The sequence below is a fragment of the Drosophila sulfurigaster genome, chromosome 2R, assembly GCF_023558435.1.
Source record: "Drosophila sulfurigaster albostrigata strain 15112-1811.04 chromosome 2R, ASM2355843v2, whole genome shotgun sequence".
NCBI classification, from domain to species: domain Eukaryota; kingdom Metazoa; phylum Arthropoda; class Insecta; order Diptera; family Drosophilidae; genus Drosophila; species Drosophila sulfurigaster.
In genome coordinates, this window is record NC_084882.1 from 9,996,402 (window position 1) to 10,017,682 (window position 21,281).

General features: G+C 39.8%; 1 protein-coding gene across 1 annotated transcript in view; it reads right to left on the minus strand.

The window, feature by feature from the left end:
• Positions 1 to 390: 390 nt before the first annotated feature.
• LOC133839628 (afadin) overlaps positions 391 to 21,281 on the minus strand; it is a 62,850-nt gene continuing 41,959 nt past the window's right edge. The window contains 17 exon segments of the mRNA XM_062271255.1: positions 391 to 1,523; positions 1,593 to 1,714; positions 1,770 to 3,821; positions 3,856 to 3,907; positions 5,775 to 6,027; positions 6,199 to 6,471; positions 10,546 to 10,664; positions 10,733 to 10,980; positions 11,974 to 12,498; positions 12,597 to 12,899; positions 12,901 to 13,063; positions 15,002 to 15,108; positions 15,110 to 15,209; positions 15,543 to 15,637; positions 15,639 to 15,809; positions 15,888 to 15,942; positions 17,099 to 17,220. Coding sequence (XP_062127239.1) covers positions 1,331 to 1,523; positions 1,593 to 1,714; positions 1,770 to 3,821; positions 3,856 to 3,907; positions 5,775 to 6,027; positions 6,199 to 6,471; positions 10,546 to 10,664; positions 10,733 to 10,980; positions 11,974 to 12,498; positions 12,597 to 12,899; positions 12,901 to 13,063; positions 15,002 to 15,108; positions 15,110 to 15,209; positions 15,543 to 15,637; positions 15,639 to 15,809; positions 15,888 to 15,942; positions 17,099 to 17,220 — 4,953 coding nt within the window. The 3' untranslated portion in view covers positions 391 to 1,330.

Below are 21,281 nucleotides of genomic sequence, written 5' to 3' on the forward strand. Positions count from 1 at the left end.
TGTATCGATATATATATATATAATTAATTTTGTAAAACTAAACACGCTTAAAGTTGAACTAAAAAGCAATTTTCGAATGTTTGCAATTCTTTTTACATAATTTTGCAAATTTTCAAATTTGTTTATATTCATATTTGAAATACTTGGAATGCACAAAAATAATTTGTTGCTTTTAAGTGGTTGTTATTTTGTTGTTTTCGATTTTCTTTAATATACTGTATCGTTCAAATAAATTTAATGCTATAACAAAGAAATTATACACATTACATATAGTACTTAAATAGTACTAGGTGTATATAATATATTTTGTTTAAAGCCATTAGGTTCTTGTGTAGTGAAATCCTATTTGATTTAAATTGGTACATTTCGTCTATGCATTAAATATGTAATTTTCTTTTTTGTTATATAGTTTTCGTTTTTCTTTGTTTGTTGCTTTAAAAGGTGTACGAAAAATGTTGTAATTAAAAATATATATTTATATATGTGAATCTTTTGTTTTGTTTTTTTTTTGTAAATATAAATTTGTTTTGTTTCTTTGTTAATAATTGAATAATTGGACCATTTGTTTTATGACGTCGTGGCTTATAATTTCCTATAATAATAAACATTTCGTGTTTGTTCCGCACAATTCCCAGGTAAATATCTCTAAACTAACGCACATCATTTACATATTTGTTATCATTAAGGTAAATACTTAATATTTCCATATTTGTTTTTGTTTTTGATGCAACAAGTTGTGTTTTGCATATATTGACATACATTATATATACATATGTTTTTTATATATGTGTGTGTGTTTCAGTAGTAGGTAAAGAATAATGTTTAAAACCGCTTTACAAATGTGGCTCGCCCAACTTTCGTTGCCCTGTCTTATAGGCGCTTCATAATAATTGTTGTATATATTTATATAGAATTATATGTACGTACCGATTGCTACATATGTATTTTAGTTGTTCTTTAGATATACGATATAATATGCTAATTTTGCTTTTCACTAATTGATTTCAGTTAACGTTTTGTTGTTGGACTCGACTTTTCAACTACTCGTAGTACTACGCAACTATGCGATCTAATAATTGGAACGCGATAACTATGGATTGTTTATTATTGCCTTGCTTAGCAAATTCGTTAGGTTGTCATATGTGCTATGTATGTATGTATGTAGTTGGTATGTAAGTAAATATAGTTTGCTACTATATATCGCTATTCTATGGTAACAACTTGGCCCCCCAATTCAACTGAGTACTCGTGATTTAGGTGTAAATATGTATGTTAGAGTGTGTGTGTATGTACATCGCATTGATTTGCGGCTGCTCGCTGTTGGCCGCACTCAGTGCACTGCATCAATGTCCCGTTGAGCCCGTGATATTTTCAGCTTATCCTTGGGCGTATTATCCTCGCCCGATTCCAATGCAAACATCTTCATCTTCTCCTTAAATGACAATTTCTCAGGCACCGCATCGCCAGCTCGTTGTTGCTGCTGTTGCTGTTGCTTTTCGGCCAGACGCCGCTGTCTGGGATCCCTACGCAAATGAGAATCAAATTAAAAATCTGTTTTTTGATGGCGCGTTAATTGCGACTGCTGCGCTTACCTGTAAACCTCTTGGGCGCCAATGACGCCGGGCGTTGATTGCACTGTGGTGTTCCAAAGTGCCGCATCCGGTGTGGAGGGCATCGATGGCAACATCGAGGCATCCAGATTGTGCTGCAGATACTAAAGGACGACAATTAATTGAATGCTGTTAAATAAGGAAATTAATATCACTTACGCTGGCATCCTCGCGAATAGTGTCCAAGTCCTGCTCCAACGTGTAGTTGTCCAGCAAGTATTGCTGCTGCTGCTGTTGCTGCTGCGGACTATGCATGCCCAGCATATTGTTCTCCTCGTCGTGGAAGCTCACACGCTTGTTGTCCCGCTGCAGCAGCGGTGGCGGCGTGCCCAATCCTCCCAAGCTCATTCCACTGCCCGTTGCCGACACGTAGGCTGCATTCAATTCCATGGCGCTCAGCGGCGATGCCTGCATTGTGTTGTTGTTATTGTTGTTGAGGCTGCCACTTAAATTGTTATTATTGATATTGTTGTTGTTGTTGCTCGAGTGGTTGTTGCTGTTGCTGTGCAAGGCTGCCTTCTTGATCTCCACTGCAGCAGCGGCCGCCTGATTGCTGGTCGCCGTCTTCAGCAGACCCATCGACGAGTTGCCACCGCCAACACTCGTTCTCAGCTTCTGTTGTGACATTATCAGATACGAGCTGTTGCGCTCTGGTGGAGGCGGAGGAGGCACTGAACCATCGAGCGCCGTGTCGTTGTTGTTGTCCTTGTCGAGCATGCTCAGCTGCGTGAGATCCTTGGCCAGACTGGATATCGGATGCTCTGTCTGCAGATGACGCTCGTCCGCGAAGCTCGCCGACTTCTGTGACTTGGAGGGCGAGGAGGGAGCACCGGTTGTGCTACCACCAGCTCCACTCTCCGAGTAACGATTATGCTTCAGTATGCTCTTCGGCTGCTGCGTGCTGACCGCCGCAGGTGGTGGAGGCGGCGGAGCAACCGCTTCAACGGGACTGCTTTCGCTGATCTCGGCCAGCTTGATGTCCGTCTGGCGGTAGCTGGTGACGGGCGTCTGTATGGCACTACTGCTGGCTGATAGCCGGAACAGTTCCTGCACATTGTCCTTGTCGTATTGCTGCTCCTGATCATCCTCCTGCTCCTGCAGCTCTTGCGCACGCCGCTCAAAGTCACGCTCCAGTATCAGCGTCTTCAGCTGCTCCTCCTGCTGTGGCGTTCGCGTCAATGTGCCCGACAACTCGGCAATTTGCTGCTCCCTCCACTGACGTATGTGCTCGCGTCGCATCTCTAGATCCTTTTCACGCTCCTCGCGCTCCCAGGGATTGCTGCCGCTGTGCAATGGGCGAGCAGCTGCCTGATTGGCGGGCAAGTAACTTCCTTTAGGAGGATCCAAGGTGCTGGCCACATAGTTCATGCCCGGCGCCAGCTGCTGCGTTGCCTTGAAGAGCGGATGCGTGGCAGTTGGCGGCAATGGTGGCTTATCCTCACCCATCACCAGACTGGGCATATAACCTGCCTGTTGTTGCTGCTGCTGCTGTTGTTGTTGTTGTTGCAGCTGCTGCTGAAGTCGCTGTTGCTGCTGTTGTTGCTGTTGCGGTTTGGGAGCGGTGCTTGGCGGCGCTGCAGACTTGCTTGGCGATTGCAGACTGCCCATTGGCTTCGGTGGCAACGCAATGAAATTGGGCGACGCCTGCTGCTGCTGTTGTTGTTGTTGCTGTTGCTGCTGCAGCTCGTAGAGTGTTGCTGGATCGTGGAGCTGACTGCGACGCACATGCTGCTGATAATCGAGTCCACCATTCTGATAGCCGGGCATAAACTCATTCACATTCTGCATACTTTGGCTGGCACTCATCGGCTGTTGCTGTGGCGGCTGCTGTTGCTGCTGCTGATGTTGCTGCTGTTGATACATGTTGCTTATGTTGGGCATGGAAGGTGCCAGCATTTGCTGCATGCGCAGCGTGTGCTGGAAGTTCTGTTGACTCTTGGCGCGATTGTTGAGCGTTAGCTGCTGTTGCGACGGTTGGCCATTGAGATTGCTGCTGCTGTGTGCAAATTGCTGATGTTGGAGGGTATGCTGTTGCTGATGTTGTTGCTGCTGCTGCTGCTGTTGTTGCTGTTGCAGCTGCTGCTGAGCACTCTGCTGACTGTGATAATAGGCGGACACGGGTCTCGTTGGCAGATTACCTCCGACCTGCATGTGTTGTTGCTGTTGGTAGGGAGACGCCTGTTGCTGTTGCAACTGTTGTTGTTGCTGCTGCTGCTGTTGTTGTTGTTGCAGTGTGACGGCATGCGGGGGAATTGCCATTGTAGGCGTTCATGGCGGCATGTCCTGACATCGCCGGTCTGCAAGCAATCAAATAAGGTACAACATTTGTTAATTACCAACAAATAGTTAAAAGAATTGTGGTTGCTGCTGCAATTGCTGTGTTTAATGTGTTTTAATGTGCGCATCGTGGTTGCGTGTTGCTGATAAATCGCCCTGGTAATTGCAAAGGTGTGCCACAAAGTATGTAGTGTGTATGTGTGTGTCTCAGTGATTTGTGTTGCTCTTAAACCTTATTTACAGGTGCCTGTTGCTGGTTGTTGCTGGCGACTGCACAACAGCAACATATGCCAAACACGAAGGCAACATTTGTACATCACTTCAATTACTCACGTACATGGCACATTTCTACAAGCTGGTATTCACGTTCTATGGGTATGAAGCCATAAAGTAATTTCTTTAAGCGCAATGTCATCCTAGAAATACGAATACGAAATTTAAATCCAACACTACGACGCAGCAGCAACACGTTCACAAAAGAACAACAACAGCACGAATTGTTGTCAATTATTAATTGGACAAAGAGCGCTTGGAGGGAAACGCAAAAAAACTGAGTGAGCTTTCACTTTTAGGTTAGGGTTGTGTAGCAATCCCTTCGTTTGGGTCCCCTTCAGACTGCTTAAAGTAAATTCCCTTGTAATACTTATGGCTGACAATTGTAATTACAATTAATTAGAATACCGTGGAGAAGCAAGAAATTCTCTGAGCAACCGCAACCGCTGTGACAGGATAAGTAATTAAATTGCTGTTGCCCTTCCTCATGACAAAAAGGGGGAATATAATTTGTCAATATTAAAGGTAGATTCCAAAAAAATAACAAAACGGTGGAATCAATCAATCAAGAGAAATCTATTCAAGTGAAGGATACACAGCTTAAGGATACTCTGTGATTATACTTGATTTATTGAAGAATTATGAAAATCTGTATATCCATCAAAAATGAAAAATTTCATTTTCATAAATAATTTGAATTGCCTTAATTCCTTTTTAAAAAAAATATATTCTGTAATTTTTAAGTAAATATTTGCGAATGTCAATAATAGAAATATTTTTTAATAGATCAGCTAAAAAACTGAGAAGTCGAGAAATAATTTTATATTGCAAAAATCGGCTACAGCTTTCGAATCTTAATTGCTTTGGTTCACAATCTGGTATATTTTATATTGTGTGGTATATTTTAAGCAGAGTAGTATATTGCTATATTTATTGGTATATTTTTACGATTATACCAAGCTCTTTTGTTTATAAATAGGCTCACATCAATTATTCTCATTCTTTTTAAGAAAAATATATTCTGCATTATTCTGTGTTATAAGTGAATACTTGCGAATATTAATAATTGAAATAGTTATTGATAGATCAGTTAAAAAACTGAGTTAGTTGAGAAATAATACATTACTACAAAAATTAGTTTCTGCCGTCGAATCTTTATTGTTGACAATCCGGAATATTTTATATTCTATGGTTTTATGGTTTTAAGAATAGTAGTATATAGATTATCAAAATGTATCGTTGGGTCTATTAATTCGGGATATCTTCACTCGACTCCAATGATTGACTCGATCTGAATTTTAAGTAATGTTTTTTCGGTTCTCGAAAATCTTTTAACACGAATTTCCTTTAAACTGTACTTGCGCTACGTCAAATCCTACAAATCCTAATATTTTCGGTCATATCTCAGACAATCACTTTGATGATTGCAGACAAATATTCAATACATCTTTGAGGCTTTCGAGAGTCCTTCGCAGCCCATTCACAGCCCATTTCCTACTATTAATCATAAGCATGCACAATTCAATGATTTCTAATTGAGTAATTTCCTTGTCCGCAAAATGGTTGTACGCACATTTGTAGATGCCAATTGTAATAATTGTGAATTGAACTTACCTCTCATTGAGAATCGGTTGACTTTGATTTTGTGCACGATACACGCTTAAATTCTGATAGAAGCCCTGCTCGTTGCCATTTAGATTTCCATTTGCATTTGGATTTGCATTTGGATTGTTGTGAATGCCATTTGGTTGACCTCCGGTGCCGATGGCGCCCATTCCGATGCCGCCTCCGCCTCCTCCTGCTCCTACTCCTCCACCGGCATTGTTATGCAAACTGTGCGTGCTGCGTGACTTGGAATTGGCCAGCGCTGAGAAGGGAAAGATGAAAGAGAGAGATGGAGATGGAGAGTGAAATCAATTAGAGCATGACATTGTTATGGATTCGAGTTTACATTCCAAATTGGTAAAGCTCACCCCCAATAGATAAGGAAGGGTTAGGCAGAGAGAGGGGTATCTAGAGAGGTGAATGTGTAACTTACATATGTTGCCAGATCCGGTGTGGTGATGCAGAGCCGGCACCGATTTGCTATTGGGCAGGTGTGCAGCTAAGGGGTTCATGATGTTACTACTGTTGTTGTTGCCGATGTGATTGTGGCTATTGCTGATATTACTATTGCTCAGATTTAGGTGCTGGTTGAGACTGTGACTCGTGTGGCTATTGGCAATGAGCGGCCCACCGAGGACGCCCAATGATTTCGACGATTCGGCGGCCCCCATTCGACTCAAATCGCGCTCGGACATGCGGCGATTACCTGATGTTAGTCCCACACCATCATCATCATCATCAATGTCAACGTCATCCAGAGAGTGAGTGCGGCAGGAAGTGTGTCAAGGGATGTGTGCAAGAAGAGGGAGATGAACGGGGGGATAGACGGAAAAAGAGAGATAGATTCGTATTTGTTTTAGTAATCATCATTGTAATCCCTGTGTCATTATTTCAATGTGAGTAAATGTGTGTGTGTGTGTGCGAGAGTGTGTTTGATTGTGGCGAATATAATCAATTTTAATTCATTATGCATACAGAATGTAATCAACAATGTGCAAACACACCAAAAACTACAAATACAATTAAAAATACAACAAAATATAATATATATAGATATGTACACATACTAAGAGAGATTAAAAGCCAGCTTCGGCCTGTACAATAGAATATTTAAATACATTGCAATTTATATTTAATTAAACCAAAAGCAATTCATATGAAAGCAACGCGTTCGACAGATGCTTCAATTTTATACATTTTAATTGCAACAATAACATAAGTCAATTATTATTTCGAATTCAAAAAATAAACAACAACAACAGCATGCATATTGCAATTTTATTACAAAAGCTGGAGAGAAAATCATTTTAAAAATCAAAAGCGATGCAAATCCTTTGTAATCAATTGCAGAAAAAACGGAAATTGCTTCCATGAATAAAATGTATGTATAAATAAATATGCAATTCAAATAACGACGACGGAAAAATAACGAAAGCGAATTGTCAACCAAATTTCTCAACTAATAAACAATTTAATACCGCACAGATAAAATACTCTTGCAGATTGTCGCAATAAAAGCAAAATTGAAAGTGTTGCAGTTTTAATCGAGCTATAAAAATATCAAGTTTTTTAATAGCTTTGACGAAACTCTTTAATTATTTCAAATTATCTTTCATGCAATGCAATGAAACCACTGAAAACTGAACAATAAATAATTTTTATAATATCTAATTCAAGTCACACAAATGAGCGACTCAGTAACTAAGGCTTATAAGATTTGTGTATAATTTTTTAAAAAGCAAATCATCAAATTTAGAAAGTTGTGAAAATATTATATCTAAATATAATATATTTTTCAAAGTTTTCTCGCTATTAAATATGTTAAAATGTATTCATACTATAAATTAAAATTAATACTCAGATCAATATTATTATAATAAATATAAATATCTAAAAAAAATATATTCTTCATGTAAATATCTTTTCTGTTTGCAAATTTCTATACTGAACTCAAAGTGTAAATAAATAGAGGTCTAGAATATCAAATGGCAAGACAGAAATCAAAGTATTTTCAACAAATCTGCAGAAGCTGTCGCAACCAAACTGAAGACTAAGTTGAATAAACAAATCTAACAGAGAAATTAGAAGAAAATGTTGAAAGAGAAATATACAACGACAAGAACCTCGGTGCATTGTAATTGGGTTGTCATCTGTGCGTTGAACACATCAACGTTGCATTTGGTCCCGTGCGGAGTTCGCCATGGATGCGTCGTTGCCCAGCTGCAACATCATCGCCAACAGCAACATCGTCATCAACATCGTCATCGTCGTTGTCCTCGTCGTCGTCGTCAACATTGTCTTCTTCTGCGCTGACAAGCATATTAGCTGGCACTTTGTGCGTCTCACAGCAGACGCATTCAGAGGAGGAGGAGCACGAATCATCATCCACATCCACATCACTGCAGTTGCAGTTGCAATCATTGCTGTTGCTGTTACTTGTGCTGTTGCTGCGTGTGGCAAGAGACAGCAGCAATTTGGCTGTGGAGGGTGGCGAGGCGGGAACTTGACTGTGACGACGATGACTATGATGATGATGATGACGATGCGCATGATGATAATGATGGTGATGATGATGCTGCGGTTGCGGTTGTTGGCTGCTCTGTTGCTTTTGTCTCTGCTGCTTGTTACGTTTCAGCTGCCGCACGCTGTGCGCCTGACGATTGTTGCACATGACGCTGCGACGACACGGCAAATGACGAGCCAGAGGTTGGGACTGAGACTGCGACTGCGACAGCGACTGTGTGGCAAGTGGCTGCTGCTTGGCTGCCTCCTGGCAGCTATCATAACACTTGAAAGTGGACGTCACATTGTTGTTTGTGGCAAGCGGCTGCTGCTGCTGCGGTTCCCCCCCGCGGCAATGCGCACAGCAAGGACAATCGCAGCTAAGCTTTGGCTTCTCATCTTTCGGCTGCTGTTGCTGCTGCTGTTGTGGCAACTGCACATTGTAATCCTTGCCAGCGCTGCCAAAGAGACTCCACTCCTTCAGCTGCTTAATTATGTCGCCCTGTTCATGCTGCGTGAGACAGCCACTTTCTGTTGCCCGTGCCGCTGCGGCTGCTGTTGTTGTTGTTGCTGGTGTCGACAACGCCGATGTGGACTTGGATCTGACTTTGTTGGGTGCAAACGTTTGATGCGTATTGAAATAGGCGGCCATCTCACGTACTTTGCCCTGACCGAGGGGCAGCAGGAAGCTGGGACTGAGGAGATTCGTTTGGCTGGAGGCGCGACGTTGGGTCTGGTTGGTGCTGGAAATTTTAATTTCATTGGTGCTTGAGAGTTGCTTAAGAGTTGTGCTGGCACAATATTGATTGCTTTTATGTACATTTTGTGTGCGGGGACAAGCACAGGAACTGTCACTAGGAACTTGTATGCTGACTAGAGGAGGAGTTGGAGCAGTTGTTGATGTTGCTCCTGACCTTATATGCGATCGCTGCGTGTTGAGTTGCCTTCGACAAGGTTGTTGCTGCTGCTGTTGTTGCGATTGTCGCAACAGTGGCATCCGCTCGATGGACTCGCTGGACGAGCGTTGACTGTTGGACCCAGAGCCACCGGAGCTGTAATCCACTGCCGAGCAGTTTGTGGCCCGTTTCGTGTTCAATTCACGTCGTATCTTTTGTATTAGCGGCATGCGCTCCGAAGTCTGCGGATCGTTGGCCAGCGATTCGTTGGACGAGTTGCTGATGGCGAAGTTGCTGATGGCATCGTGTGTGTGATACTTGCGATCAATGCTTGGCGCAACACTCGTCGTTGGCTGCTCCAGATCAAAGCTGACCGTCTTGCGATAGCCAGCTACAGGATTGCGCTTCACAGTCGATGCTGCTGAGTTGTAGCTGCTGTTGCTGGCCAGGCAAGGACGTTGTTGCTGCTGCTGTTGTTGCTGCTGTTGCTGTTGTTGCTGCTCGTCTTCGTCGTCGATGAAGGGAATGTCGCCGGAGTCAGCCATCGAAGCAATGCTCTCCTCGTTGAGCGGCTGATGTGCATCGCTGTAGCAAGCAAAGTTACTAAACGATTCCTGCGAGTTACGCGTCTCCTGCTGCTGTTGCTGCTGCTGCTGCTCCAGTGGCTCGGTTGGCTCATCGTGATATTCCTCAATGTAAATCGAAGGCGGCGGAGTGCGACGCAGCGGACGCAATGGACTAAAGTGCGGTGGGGCAATGGGCGGCTGATAGTAGCCCGCATTGGGCTCATTCGCGAGATACAAACTGCTGGCGGAACGAGCAATGGGTCGAGTGTCCCTGTAGCGCGGATCAATGTGCAGCTGATGGCCCAAGGCGCAGAGCTCCTCCTGCAGACAGGAGGCACTCAGACGACGCACTGGCGGCGACGCCGAACGCATGCAGGCAAAAGACTCGCGACGACTGCGATTGAGACTGTCGTCGGAGATGGAATTGTTGTAATAACGCGCCTGTTGCTGATACGAAGAATGGCGACGTTGCTGCTGATGTGGATGCTGCAGAAGTTGCTGTTGCTGCTGTTGTTGTTGCTGCTGCTGTTGTTGCTGATAGTTGTTGTCTTAAGGAGCAGCATGTTTAGAGAGCGAATGCGGATTTCATTGGATTGGGGGATTAGCTTACAGCAAACAGCTCAATATTATGTGAGTGTATTATTAATATGTAAGTGTGTTTATTTTTGGAATGCATGTGTTTATGTATTTGTTAGCTTCTACCCAGCACCAAGTGAATTATGTCTAAGTTGATAAGTATTTGATGTGTGTGTTTGTTTGTGTGTGTTTGCTTGTGTCTCTGTTGTAGCTGGGAGTGCGCCGAGATCAACTACTCACCACGCTGTATGACGGGACTCGGCTGCTGCAGCAGCGTCGCCAGTCCATGGTAAATGGCGCCCTGCTTGGCCACCTCCAAACTGACCACGGGACCTGTGCGCACCAAATAATCAGCAGCACTGCAAAAGAGAGAGAGAGTTCGAGAGTTAAATTGCCACATCCAATACGATGCGCTTTTGTATCTCACCGCTCCTGTGTAATGCCAATCAGGCTTTGGCCATCGACGCGCAGCAGCTGATCGCCGGCTTGCAGGCGTCCATCCGCATCGGCAGCTCCGCCGGGCACCACGCTCTTGATGTAGATGCCCAAGCGCTCCTGGCCAGCGCCCTTAGCGGCCACAATGGACAGACCCATGCCATTGCTGTTCTTGTGCAGCTTTATCAACTGCACCTCCGGCTGAGGCAGCTTATTCGACATGGCGCTCGAACTGCGCGCCTGCTGCAAAGGGAGAAAACAAGAGGAAGGATTAGAAAAGGAAGTCAAATTCTCGGTTTGTGCTAGGTAAAAACCGTAGAAAAAAAGTTAACAGCTATTAAAAGCTATTAGAAATGTACAAAAATAAGTTGGTGAAACTTCTAAAAATAGTAAATAAAAACATTTGAAGCTCTGTGGCACCGCTGAAATTTCCGCACGGAAATGCTGTGCGCGGAAATGAATTCGAATAGAGATTTCTGTGGCACTCGAAATGACTCGACTGAAAAATCTGCAGTAGTAAACATCATATATTAATAATACACTTCTACCTTGTAGGTATCGAATAGAGCTTCGAATAAATCAATGAGAAACCATCAAATCGACAGAGGTACTCTCAATTGGTTAAACTTATACATACAAAAGGAAAATGTATAAAGAAGCTTAGGGTAATTATAAATTTCCTATATTGAATTCTAAGTTTCTAGAAGAATAAATTTTTGAGAACAAATTGTCAAAATTTATTTTTAAACAGGAAAAATATTTAACGACTTCTAAAAAAATGCCAGATAATTAGTACTTCGTATTGAATTAACTTGTCTTATCTCTGTAAAAGAATATTAATGTCTGATATAACTACGAGGGTAGGCTGATAAAAAGTCGGCATTACAAAGAAAATACATACTCGTACAAATTACATTAAATAGGTTAAAAAGTAAAAAAACGATTAAAACAGCATGTTAATTAAAAACTAGAACATTTTCAGATGTAAAGAAATTATTTAACAGCAATTATTTTACAGAGAGATATCAAAATAATACTTCCTTAGCACACACTTTGGTTAACTAAATAAAGCTCTTATCGGACGCGGTTTTTAAGAGGTTTAAGGTTGTTTTTAAGGCAATTTTAAATCATTTAAAAGTTGCGAGTTGATGAGGGTCCGATAAAAAAAAGATTGTACGCTGCTAATCAAACCTGTTGCCTCATCCTTAAGACCCTCCCATTCAAAGTACTCACATTAAACTGATGCATGTAGACTGTCCAGAGGCCAATCGACGTGGGCTGAGCGGCCAGACGGCACATGCCTTGCTGCTGCAGAGGATTCAGGAAGTCGACAAGACCGGTGGGAATGCCGCGCACTACATCACAGCTGAAGCCATCGTCGGGCAAGAGCAGCGCCAAATGCAGTTCGGGGGATTCCTCCAGACGCACCTCGCGGCCATCGGCACGGGTGAGTTCGTCAGCCACAGACTCCGCCATGCGAATAGCGGTATCGACAAGATTGCGTGGAATCTTCTCCTGCTGCAGCAGAGCACTCATCTGCAGCGAATTCAGGCGGAAACAGGAGCACGACAATTGCTGAATCTCTTCCACCGAGGACTTGGGTGCCTGCAAGAATTGCGCACACTGATTGATCTTGGCCAAGTGGCAATCGGCAGCCAATTCCAGTCCCTGACGTTCGGCCCACAGTTCCAGCAACTGAAGTCGCTCTATCATCACTTTTCCCCACTCCCCGGTGCACATATGCGAATTGGCCACAATCTGCAAAAGAGGGAATGTGAAATGCGTCAGTGTGAGGTCATGCGACTAGTGATTAACATAAATCTCTATGGGTAATTCAACCTGTCGACTCCGCTCACCGTATTGAAACAGATGACATTGATGTAGTGAAAGAGCTGCGAGAACAGCTGAATAGTCAACGCAGCATTAACGCGACAGCGTCGCAACAAAGCCATTGCGGAGCCCAAGACTGTGAGCACCAATCCCGCCGCCGAGTCGTGGTCAATGGTCTCGGAGAGGAATTGATTAAGCGTCTGCGACAGTTCCAAGCGAAAGCAGTTGACAAGATTGCGGAATGCCGTTTGCACAGCCTCGGCGAGCACTTCTTGTGCCTGCACGCTAAATGCGCTGATGTGACGATCCGATTTGAGGAAGTGCAAAAAACTCCGAGCTGTTCGCCATCCAAAAGGCGAGGATGCGGGGATCCGTGTACTGCTCCTGGACAACGCCATAGACCAGATTCGCCACATGGTGCAGGAAAATCGTTAATTTATGGGCGCGCTCCGTCGGCTGCAGCTCTGGACGGTAATGGGTGGAGGCGCGGTATCTGCAAAAGGAGAAGAAAACATTTCAATGAACAGGTTTTCACGTGTTGCCAACTATTGATTAATTCATTTTGTATGCTCTATAGAACTAGTAGAACTTAAGGGGAGTAATATTTTTTAGAGCTGAAGAATTGCCGATGAATTTTATAAGTAAATTTTATAATATTAATCCTTGTCTCCATCAACTCCATCCTACCTCAATATAAGCAATATTTGTATATTTTTCATAAGTCGTTAAATACGTTTACTACATTTAACTATTAACTGGCAAAGTAAATTTTTATTTTGGATTATTATTTCAAGTTTAATTTAGAGTAAAGCGAATAATACGACGATTATCACAAAGCATTGCTTAGTAGTCTTTAACATTTGCTTTAACTACGTAAAAAGAAAAACCTTCTGCTCGTTGAGAAATACTTTTATGAATCTTTCATTCAATAACTTAAAAAAGAAATTTCATTCTTATCGATTAGAGTAAATCAATTTGCTATTTATTGTTTGTACATGACCATCATTAGCTTTTAATTCTAGTGCCAACTACTATCCTAAGTAAATAAAATCACTAAAGTTGCATATTCAATTTAATTAAATCAATTGGCATTCAGGTATTTAAAGAGTACTTCGTAGTCGATTGAGCTTTAAGAGCTGATGGCAATCACTGCCTTTCAGCAGTTTCATTTCTGCTTATTGGCTTTCCCGTGGCCTTGACAAATGTCAAAAGAGCTGCCCCCACTCACGCCCCCCTGTCGAAGTGGCACAGAGTGTTGCTGGCACAGTGTCGCTCGTTCGTTACTCGACTCGTTGCGCGCGACCCTTGTCGACCCCCGCAATGCCTTGGGCATTAATATTAATAGCGCACAAATTGGGTCAGCAGTCAAGATAAATCATCATAATTGATAATGAATTGTTGATACTATTGGCCACGACACAGCTGGGAATTCGACAGCAAGAAGCAGTCTGCAGTCAAGTCAGTCAATCCATTTAAAGGACGCACATTTGTCAGACGCACTCAGCGACTTGAAGCTGCGAGCGCTTAACCCTTGTGGGAGCACTGTGATTGCGAACGCACAAGATTAAACCTTGAGGGGTCATTGCGATTTGAAGTAGGTTAAATGGTAGTAGAGATTTTAATCTATTTGAAGGAGGATGATAAACTGAGAGTACTTGTTCAAACGTGTAAGAAAGCTACAGTCGAATGTGACCGACTGGGGGATACTCATCACCTATCACATTCGAAAAATCTACCGAATTAATATAGTTATAAAAATACTGCCATATACTGAGGGATATATTTGGTATATAGATATTGTGCTACATATAAAATATATATCATGAAATACAAATTATACCAGCAGCCATTTTTTGCTATATCAAATTATTTTTTAAATAACTTCTTTAATTTTTATCAAACGGTAACCAAATTCAGGAATCATAAATACCATTAAAAAACTCTACCTTCAAAACTAATCATATCATATAATATTTTCAACTTGCTATGCCGACAAACTTATCTACGTCCAAAAATAACAAGTGGTGTCGAATAAAATTATTTCTATATATATTTTCGAGTGTCATGGCTACATGGGGTCGGCTGTTGACGCTGATCAAGAATATATTTACATCGGATATTGTTCCTTCTGCCTATTACATACATTTCCTGCAAAGTTATAATACCCTTCTACCTTATGAGTAGGGTTTAAAAAAGGGTGTTTAAAATTCCATGAAGAGTAACTGGCATGTAAAAGACTATCAATATTTATGCTGACTTAATGTTAAGAAGTATTAATATTAAGAATTATTATTAAATATTTGTTTATCCAGCTAAATGTTACTATGCTATTACATCTAACTGCACAATTAAAGTTAACATCGAGGGCCAGGCAAACAACAACTATTTAGTTATTATACATCGAAGCCAAACAGAAAAGCAATTTACGTACCTGGCACACAAGTAAAGCGAGTAAACCGGAGCCAATTTAAAGTGCGGCACATTCACATCCAATTCGCTGATGATGTGGCGCAGAAAGAGCTCCTGATGCGTCTCGGGGGAACTCCAGAACAGCTGGCAAAATTGGCTCTTGTCCTTGGTTATCGCCGGAGCCGCTGCCACCGGCCAAAAGACCGCCAGCGCCTGGCAATTTGGGTGATCTGGAAAGCGTTAAGTTTTGTTGGGAGGAAGCGGTGTTAAGTTAATAAAACATCTTTTCACTTGTTTTTTTATTATTTGGCAAGCGACATTAAATTTCCATATGCGGGCAGAGAGCATATGCAAATATCAAAATTAAATTCTGAACTGACAGACAGAAAAATACAATTAAAGCGCACAAAAAGAATCACATTAAAAAAAAAAGATGTAACAATGCAAATGTGATGTTGGATTGCTTGTGTATGTTTTTTGTGTTTGTGTTTTTCTTTGCTGCTGTTAAAAGTTAATTCAAGTTTAATTAAATGCATTTAAAGTTGGCAGCGATTCACTCTTACCTCTCCTGACTGTTCGAGCCGCCGGATTTCATGCTCGATATTGATTTAATTTCATTCTCCAGATTACCTTCAAGACTCTGACCATCATAGTTGCCCCCCAGAGGAAGCTGCCGCTTGCTGTTGCTCCTGGCTGCCATGTTTACTATCCACCACATCCCTCAACGAGTGCAGTGTCTGTGGATCTGTGGCATTGTTGTTGTTGTTGTTGTGAAACACCGCCGAGGATTGATTCATCTGCTGATGCTGCTCGTATTCGCTCTTGTGCGTCTGCAGGTTGAAAGAGTTCGCGATGAAGAGCTTGACTCCAGCATCCGCTTGACTTTTGTCTCTGGTTAATTTACTCACCGAACTAAGAGCGCCATCCTCATCGTTCCAAGATCCTGGCGATGTTGGTGACCGACTACGAGACGAGTTCCATTTGCCAAGTTATCGGTGTTGTTATTGTTGTGAGTGTGAATTGTTGTTGTGTTGTAAATTGTTTTGCATATTTGTGCATGGGGGCGGATTAATGTCGTACAGCAAAACAAACAATAATAAAAACAAACAACACGTAACGAACATAAAGCCACACAAAGCGTGAACATATAAATAAATGAAATAAAATAAACAAACAAATGTGAAATTTTGCACAAAAAACACACAAAAATGGAAAGTTCAAACAACACTCGACTGCATAAGAGTGTGAATTGTAAATGCCAGCAGAAATTTACGCTGTATCGCAAAACATGAGAGCAAATTTCATTTGATTTTAAAGTATTCGTAGAAATAATTCTTGAGCATAAAATCCTTGCTTAGGAATTATTTCTTTATATTAATCTCTTATTCTATTAAAAAATGTAGAAAGATGTTTTCTGATGCCAAAAGCAAAAGAATGAAAGTATTATTAGTGATTTAAACACATGTTCTAACTTTCATATGAAGTATTAAGTTCCTATGGAAATGATTTTGTTTAAAGTGATGGCACATATTCATTAGAAAATTTGATTGCATTCTAAAATATTGTCATTATTGACTTTAAGTTATTTCTACAGATTGCATAGGCTTAAGCACTTGTATTAAAAAATGTTATTTACGGACGAAGCCAAAGACAAAAGAACTCAACAGGAAGATTTTCTATATAAAGCTTAAGAGCTTTATTAAGTATACGCACTCGTGTTCTGAACATATGTAACATAAATATGTTCTTAGCTAAAGAAATTTGTTTTGCCAGATGGCGCATATTCATTAGTTCATTTTTGTTGAAGTTAAGCAATTCTTTAATTAATGACTTTGCGGAATTTTCCATTGCGGAAAAACACTTTTAACAAATTTGTCTACACTTTTCAAAAAGTTGTTAGAGTAAATTTTGTTGTACTATACTTTTGTACAATCTTCGCTCCATATAATACTCGCAGATCTATGTAAATTTCCCTCAAGTATTTTGTAAGCAATGCACATTATTTTCTTTTTAGCAAACAATCGAGTGTGACAACACAAAAAAAAACTATTAAAGTCACAAAGCGTAGCATTTACATTATTCGCAAAATTATTTAAAAACACGCAATGACATTACTCACCTCTCGTAGAGACACGCGGAGTCCAGTTGGGATTGAGACAAGGCCAGATTATAGCGACCATCCGTGGGTGAATCCAGGAAACGATACGAGGCCACGCGACCGAACATGACGACCGAACCGTTCTGTAGATGGTCAAAAAGAGAGAGGGGAAGAGAAGAGAGCACAGAGAGAACGAACGTGTTGAATTATACACAGAAATAAAGTGCGTACTTATTACTACGTTATTACATGCGATTCAATTAAAATAGTAATTAAATTTTTCAATTTGCTTAAATCATGTAAAGATCATTAAAGATTAATTAATTCAATTATGCACAATTTACATATTATGTTTTTTTATGTACGAACAACCGAAATCAGTGCAACGCGTTCAATGGCAGCGTGCCACAAAACTTGTGAGCGCAGCGAGAGATTCTGTGGCACTGCGGCGATTAGGAAAGTTCGATTGAAAAAAATGTGGGGCGTTTCGAAACTAATGACAGACAGTGTCATCGATAACGACGCCCCCAGTTGTCGAAAACTTAGATTTTGTTTGCTGTATATGCCCAGTAAATACAAGTGAAAAAAGAGTGTATATATTTTGATGTATAGATTGTCAATTTAAGAGAAATTAAAATTGAATTAAAATAATATTTTAAGTATCCCAATTTAGGTAATTTAATAAAGAAAAAATTTAATGAAAATAGTATTTGAAATATCCCAATTAAGGTAATATTAATGAAGTCAAAATTGAACGAAAATAGTATTTTAAATATCCCAATTTAGGTAATTTAATGAAGTACAAATTTAATGAAAATAGTATTTTAAATATCCTAATTAAGATAATTTTAATCAAGTAAAAATTGAATGAAAATACAATTTTCAGTATTTGAAAAGACATTTTAAAATTTTTGTTCTAATTTTGGACACTGCCTTTTAATTATACATTTTATGCAAATAAATTAAACCAAACGATTCAGAATATTTGTGTAAGATTAATTGAAAAATACATTTCTTTCATAGCTTTTGGTTTTATTTGAACATTTTTTTGATGATCAAATGGGTAATGTAATAAAATTTATCGAACTTCATTCATATGAAGTTAAATTTTGTAAATGCTCATAATTAATTAATTATTTTAACCAACTATAAATCTAGATTACGCTGCGAAGGTATTAGAACAAATTACCTTTCAAAATTAACAAAAATTTATATTTTATTTCAAAGCGCAACTGTTAGTCGCATCCTCAATGCTAACTAGAGAGCATCAATCGGATTGTTTATTGAAAATTGCGTTAAACATTTAAGTCTTTTGGTGTTTAGTAACTTTATAAAATCGACAGCAAATTTTCGTATTTACATTTTGTCTATTTTCTATTTGTATATTTGTTGATTTTTTATTCAGTTGTTTTGTGCATTTGTTTGGGTTCATTGAACCGCAACTAACCCCAATTTGCCAATTGAATGCAAGAATAAAAATAAATAATAAAAGATTCGAAGCCAAAAAATGTTGTTCTGTATATTGAAGAGGCGCTCTTCCTCTTCTTTTCCCCTTTCCATACATCAAGTACCGTTATGTTACGTTTGTGTCGAGTCTCTGGAGTCAGTTTGACGTTATTGCCGAGCATTTTGGGGCTTATCTCGAGTTCAGCGAGGTAGAGGCAAAGGGGGCAGGTTGTGTTTTAATAGGTGCGGGGTGAGGTGAAAGGGCCTTAAGTTTGCTTTTGTTTATTTGGTTTCGAATTCATCAAGCGGAAAGTCAGAAAAGTTTTTACAGTGTCAGTAGTAGAAATGTTATTCGTGTTGTTGTTGTTGTTGTCGATGTTGTTGCAATTGTTGCTGCTGCTCATTGTGATTGTTGGCCAAATGCGTGAGAACGCAGCGTCAACTTTATTCGTTTAGTGGGTTGCTCTTGATGTTGATGTTGTGTTTGTGTTTGTGTTGCGTTCTGTGTGTGTGTGTGTGTGTGTATGTCGAAAAGTTGTCAAAACAAAAGATAAATCAACTGCGCCCCAAAGGTTGCGACGAGTTGTCACTGGCTGAGCAAACACACAACACAAAGTTGATGGAAAGCTTGTCGGAAATTTAACTTTTGAACATTCTCTGCCAGCAGCGGCAAATCAAATTGTTGATGATAATGAACTTGAGCAACAAAGTGCACGAAGAGCAACTCATTTGAAAGAACTCTTTATCCCCAATGAATCACTTTAAAATCCAAAATAAAGGTTAGTCGACTTGACATTAAGTAAAATTGTCAAAAGCATGTTTAATAAAATTCTAATAAATGAAATAGCTATTGGTTGTGTTAAACATTTATGAAATAGCTTGCTAAAAATATTTTACGACTTTTTTTGGAATCGTGTCAGCTTCAATATTCCGTATTCATGACTGTTATGTGACAGTTTTGTGGCTCTACTTCCAAATATTGATATTGACTGCTGAATATTTAACCCGAAAATAAAATCGAGTTCAATGCGGGAGCATCGAAGTGGCTGCCAAAGTGAAAAGCGTAAAATAAAATATTGCGAAACAGGTCGATATTTTTGATATATATTGTGCTTCTCGACAGGTTGCTAACATATTAAATATCGTTTCAGTTAAATATGTAAATAGATTTTGATCACCGAGTGTAATTCTCTTTTACATTTACACTGAATACGCTTCCTCTGGCGGAAATACTCCAGCTGTGTTCCTCAATGTAAACGTTTCGTCGCCAAAGGCTTTCGTAATAACAAATTGGGCACTTTACTTATATTAGCCTGGCAATCAGTTTCGCTGCTTTCATTTCGTTTATCCAGCTCATTTCACATACATGTATTATGTGCATTGGCAGGAAAAACTCGAAAAAGCCTTTACACCAAATGGCTGCAAACATGAAATGAAATTGCGTGACAAATGCCAACAGAGCAACGCCATTAACTCTGTGTGGTTGCTACAGCCACAGCCTTTAAGAGCACAAATCCTTTACTGGGTCAAGGCTGAGATGAGAGCTAAGAACAGAATTATTTGGCGGTTTGACATGATGCTTATACTCGAATTACGTATACGACTCGTAGGAGAGTTGGGACTAACGAATGCAAATTGCAACTGGTTTTGCTTGTAATTAGTTTGAATTAAAACAGAAAATTTAGCAACTAAAGAAACTTTCCAATTAAGAAGTATACTAAACTTAAACAGGAATTTCTTGTATTGAAAATGAGAGATGTCATTAAGAAAATATTCAAGTAGGATCTACAATTTGGATTTACCTTTCTATCTATACATTTCATTTTAATACACATTTTATTCTAAAGACTTACAAATTACACCTCTGTAACGCATACAACCCGAGGGCAACTTTTAATCTAATAAATTCAATATGCAATTGGTTATTCATGTAATTAGCTTAACTTAATTTAAGCCCTGTCTTAACAGGAAATTAAAGACAATTTCCAATAAGGCAATACACTAAACTTGAACACAGGAATTTCTTGTATCGAAAATCAGAAATTGCATTAAATAATTCTTTATTTCATTATAAAAATATAGAAGTAAGTACAATTGGATATACCTCCCATCTCTACGAGGAGATTTTTTAAAACAATTTTAAGTTTGAGCCACACAAAATACACTTGCATTAAGCATACGACCCGTATACGACTCGTATTGTACTAACAAGTGAGAAGGCTATAGTCGAGTACTAAGGGAAATCACACTGAGAGAGTGAATATTGAAATGTATGTAATGTAAAATCGTAAACACATTTTTTTCTTTTCTGATTTCTATTATTATTATAGTTACATACGATAGTTTAATTTTGTGGCTTACTCTTGAATTACGCATACGTCAAGTGTGTAAGAAGTAATTAATGCAAATTACAGCAATTGAAAATAGTTCCTAATTAGGAAAAATTCCGACATGCATTTTATGTATTGCAAATAAACAAATTTTTCTAATTATTATATGCAGCTGTTATAGGTAAATAATAGATTTCTTCATACACAAATAACACAAATATCTATCTATCTAGCCACACAAAATAGCAAAGAAAATGAATGTGGATATGATGTAATGCAAAATTATAATCGAATTTCTTCAATGTGATTTCTTTTATCAATACATCGTTTTAAAGATGATATTTGAACACTTGAATTACGCATACGACCAGTATGTAAAGGTAAAGTAGTGAATGCAAATTGCAGCAATTAAAGATACATAGTTTCTG